The sequence below is a fragment of the Montipora foliosa genome, chromosome 13, assembly GCF_036669935.1.
Source record: "Montipora foliosa isolate CH-2021 chromosome 13, ASM3666993v2, whole genome shotgun sequence".
Classification (NCBI taxonomy): Eukaryota; Metazoa; Cnidaria; class Anthozoa; order Scleractinia; family Acroporidae; genus Montipora; species Montipora foliosa.
In genome coordinates, this window is record NC_090881.1 from 22,239,589 (window position 1) to 22,244,588 (window position 5,000).

Genomic DNA, 5,000 nt, shown 5'->3' on the forward strand with positions numbered 1-5,000 from the left:
TACCGACTGAACTACAAGGTCAGACGGGAGCAGGCCGTGGGAACTGAAGATGTTTAAGTCACGGGAGTGAACATGTACAAGTATAAGTACAAGGAAGGGTTACGTTTTTACAAACGTTGGCCGTGTCGCACTTTATATTTCAACAGACTTAACTGATTAGAGTGTAATGAGAAGTGCTAGTTTTGTACCCCATATGAACCATGTGAGCGTTTTCCCTACTAATAGAAATGGGCCCACACAAGGACAGAGTAAAACTCTGACCCGCCTTCTCAGTTTGCCAGACGAGTGTACAGACCCATTCCAGTAATTCCCAATCTGGAGGACAAAACAATGGTTGTTCTCTTCCCTGAGAGAAACAAACCTTTCCAATGCAAAACGATGTAATAATTGTTTTGTCCTCCAGATTGGGAATTAACTGAAAGGGGTCTATTCCCTTTGGCACAATATTGGCCACTGGACAGTGATGATCACAAAACATCGGCAACCAACCTACAGGATACGGCCAAATCGATGTTTTCATCCTCTGACTACTGCATCTGTCTTTTATTGTCTTTGCTGATGACACTAACATATTCTTCAAACATAGGGGATATTTCTGAAATTGACAATACCGTATTTACCCGTGTATAATACGCACCCCAATTTTGGACTGCATTTAAAAAAAAAAAAGTTGAGTGAAAAGCAGAGAAATTGTTCATGCAAAACTAGTGTGAAAAAGATCTATTTCCTGGATAAGAAAATTTGTTCTGCTACATAAAACAGTAAAGTAAATAAGCCTATGTAAAGAGTTTAAAAACTGAAACCTTTATACAAACTTTAACTAGTAGTCACAATCGAACAGCACTTCTCTCGCACAAGATTCGTCGTTGACAAGTTCATCTTGTTGTCCGTCCACAAGATCGTCTTGTGTGTTATCAAAGTTTTTTTACTACTCCATATTTGACAAAATAATATGGTGTTTTCTCTGTAAATGCTGCTTTCATGCTCACACGAGTCACACGAGCTTCGAAAGCATAAACAAGCAGGCTTTTTCGTCTCCCCAGTCCCAACACGTGGAGCACGCCAAACTCTTCATTCCTTCGGCATCAAGTCGGCCTTTCTCTTGGGCGTCGCTGATAACCCTGTGCTTGTTTTCAACTTTAGGCACCGTTTTCCTCTTGAAAATCACCATTGGTCTTAATTTTAATTCATCACCAGCATGCGCCAACAAAACAGTTGCGTGACATTAATTTTCTTCGACACCGGTGCAACCTGTAATGTGCTACCATTCAAAGAATATGTGCGAGTTACTGGTGACCAGAATGGAGAAAAGCTAGATGCAGATTTCATCGGCATTGATACCTACGGAGGAACGAGAATAAAAGTGCTAGGCTCTACAGATCTTCAGTTTAAAGATCTGTGAGGAAAGGAATACTCAATTCGGATAGTTGCTGTTCACCTGGTTGCAAATCCCTTACTGAGCTTGCAGACTAGCAAAGGTCTTGGAATTATGTCATTTCCCAGTGAATATGGCCGAGCACTAGGTGCCAAAGGTTGGCTTGAAGGCGAAATCATCAAAGAATACTGAGATTTAAAGACTGTGTGGTGAAGTGACTGATTTTCTTTTCTTTCTTTTAAAAGAAAGGGGATGTATTGATGTGATTTGACTAAGAAGATTGTGTGACATTGAAAGAACGTTCTAGATTGCTGAATAGTGGTAGAGTGTTTAGGAATCAGTAGTTATTTATACAATGCAAGTCTTAAGATTTGTGATATTTACAAATGTATAGAACATTAATCACTGAGAATGTTCTTAAGAATACATGTACATGTAGTGTAGCACAACCTATATAAGAGAGTTGTATGCGTGTTGTTGTTGTTGTAGTTTTATTGCCTTTGTTAAGTGAGTGAGATAGACCTCCATGAGTTAGCATTTGTTGTCTTCTTTGCGCAATACCATTGACCAGCTGTCCTGCTGATGGATCATTAAGTGTCTACTTGAACTTAACAAGAATGATAATTATCTGTATTGGGAAAACAAAATGTACAAGCGAATAAGGTCTATTGAAGTGTCGATTGTTATTGTTGTTTCCATTTCCGGAGTCCACATTTCTGGTTTTCCTTATGCAAAATTTTTGCCAAGTTGTATTAAAATATGCAAGAAAAAACGTCATCAGCATTCACTCAGATGGTTTCTCTTGCACTGAAGTTAAATTGAATGCACTTGGATGCACTCCAGACTTCTATAAGGGTCTCATAATTTGGAAACCACGTGTAAAAGTGAGTATCAATAAGGCTTTTTGACAATCTCTGGAGCCAAAACATGAAGGCATATTTTTCTTTGAAAAAAAAACCTCCTTTGTCAGGTGTTCCACCTCATAAGGTCTTAGCAAACTAGGGCCCATGACCTATAGCTTCTTTGAGATCTGGAGGACCTATGAACTGAGGCTGCATATTACTACAGCACATGTTATAAACTGAGGCTGTTGTAACTTGTTGCATATACTACAGCACTTTTTTTTCGTTTTTCATCTTACAACCTCTGCTTTCTTCCGTACAACTTCTGCTTTTACCTGGATCAGCGTTTTGCGTAGAGTGATTGATATGACTTAATCCATGACCTCATAGGGTATTTTATTTCATATTGAGCGAAAGTTGCCTCTATTGATCCATCGTTGTGTTTTTACTGTTTCAACACTCCATCCTATTTATTTCACACGTTTTACAGGTTAGGTTCTTCGTTTAGGTGTGCGTACCCTTGAGTTCTTAATACATTAATATTAATTGGTGAGTTTGAATAGTTGAGGGTTAAGTGAACTGTTTTCAAACAAATAATCAGGTCAAATCATCTCAAGGCAAGGTAGTTGTTTCTAGGAACTAATAATGATAATTATTGATAATAACTACAGTCGAAGCTCTCACTGCGACTACTCTCGTAAGCGACCAGTTCCAATTACGACCACCAATGTAAAACCCCGTTTTAAATGTCACTTAAAGTCTCTAATTGAAAGCTCTCGATCGTAAGCGACCGTTTCCATAAGCGACCGCGACCACCTTTGGGATTACCCTACTGGACTTTCTGATTGTTTTTAAGCTCTTGTAAGCGACCACTCAGAGTCTCATCTATGTATGCCAACACTTTTATAAAAAGACAACCCACTGCGCTGAGCATTTGAAAGAATGTGATCGGCATGACAGACCTGCACCGGCCTCTCTTTTGTACCGGTTTGTGGTTACAGATACTTTTGCAACTTTCAGTTCACAGTTTTGCTTTAACGAGCATGTGCGATTTACCCTTCTTGTCTGATGTGTAAGAAGGTTTCTTGAATATGTTTGCCAGCAATGGCTGGTTTTCAATAAAACTCCAGTTGCGCGTCAGTATTGCTTGAAGATTTGACACTGCTGGGTTGTATGTTGTGACAAATGGTAAAATTTTCTGGGTGGTTTTGGGCTTTTGTTTAAGAGCCGTCTGTCTTCCCAAAAAAATGACCTCAGATAGCGTTCCCTCGATAAACTGCTTAGGGTAGCCTCGCTCTTCAAGGAGGGCTTTAAATGTGTTTTGGCTGGGAATGTCTGATAAGGATATTTTGGAAGATGTGAGTGAAAGTAAGAAGTTCCCAACCCTGAATCTTCAGTACCATCAATGAGATTTTACAAATTCCAGAGACTCTTGCTGAAAGCTCTCATAAGTGACCATCCTCTATTGTTTATAATTTTGTTGCTTACAAGAGCCCATTCTCATAAACGACCAGCTCTAGTTGCGACCACTTTTTCGAATTCCCTTGGTGGTCGCTTACGAGTCAGAGCTTCGATTGTAGTAACAATTTAGTGACCCAAACTAATTAAAATATCCCGACTGCTTTTAAAGGATAGAGTTGAACAGTAGAGTAGTATATTGTGATTTTGATCTTCATTATGTCTGCATTATTGGAAACTAGGCCTCACAGATGATAATATTTTTTCTTACAGCTAATGTGAATCAACAGTTTAAAAGATGGCAAGTGTGGCACCATCATTTTCATCCACTAAGGAAACAACAAACTATGCACGGTTGTGTCGTCTTTTAGTGGATATTGGAACTCAGGTGTTTAGAGACACCTTTGACAGGATACATCCCCCAAGCTGTCTCCACTGGATATTGGCCGGTAAGTTACCTACATTGCAATCCCTGCGAAAAAGGAAGATTTTAAATGTTACCCAGTGGGGAAGGCTGTTCCCAGCTATCTCATCATCAGTCTCATCAGCTAGCTTTGACATTACGCTTCTGATGGTACTGCTGAGGAACATTTGTGGCTTGAGTGCCCCTGCCAGCACTGGAACCTGGGACATCCTCCCCCCTGCTTCTGATAACAGCATTGAAGCCAACATAGCAAGAATCAAGTATTACAGAAACAATGTCTATGCTCATGCAACCCAGGCATCTGTTGACGAGCCAACATTCCATGCGTTATGGCTTGAGATCAGCAATGCACTGTTAGCACTTGGATCTGCAGCAAGTTATACATCTGCAATAAGCCGACTGAAGACTGATTGCATGGATCCTGATGTTGAAGAGCACTATTGTGAGTTGCTTAAAGAGTGGAAGAAAGATGATGATAGCACCAAGGACAAACTTGAACAACTTGAAGGTACACTACCTTATTAATGGGCATTCATTGTTAAATTCAACCGCATTTGAGCCTTTGATACTTCGTATTTTTTGTGCACCAGTTGCTTTTGTTCCTCGAAAAGAGGAAAGAGCATCATAATGTTACAATAAGTTAATTTAGATTGATGGCTCTAGAAACAGCTCTTGATCCTTGGCAATAAATTCAGTGAACTGAGAATTGATATTATTTCTGTAAACACATGACAAATTCAGGAAAAAGAAAATTGAACACTACATCCATTCAGCTGGCTTATGAAGTGGCGTGTATTACTACTTTCGCTTCCTCCTGCTGGTACACTCTACCACCACTAAGAAAGGCCATTCAGCTTGAGGTTGCATGAAATTTACGTGACATTTTTTTCAGAATTGAATT

At 39.6% G+C, this 5,000-nt stretch overlaps 1 protein-coding gene across 2 annotated transcripts in view; it reads left to right on the forward strand.

Annotated features, from left to right (window-relative positions):
- Positions 1-5,000, forward strand: part of LOC137983645 (NLR family CARD domain-containing protein 4-like) — a 17,663-nt gene that overhangs the window by 624 nt on the left and 12,039 nt on the right. For both annotated transcript variants that reach the window (XM_068830799.1, XM_068830800.1), the window contains exon 2: positions 3,949-4,607. In XM_068830799.1, coding sequence (XP_068686900.1) covers positions 3,974-4,607 — 634 coding nt within the window. In that variant the 5' untranslated portion in view covers positions 3,949-3,973. The remainder of the gene's footprint in view (positions 1-3,948; positions 4,608-5,000) is intronic.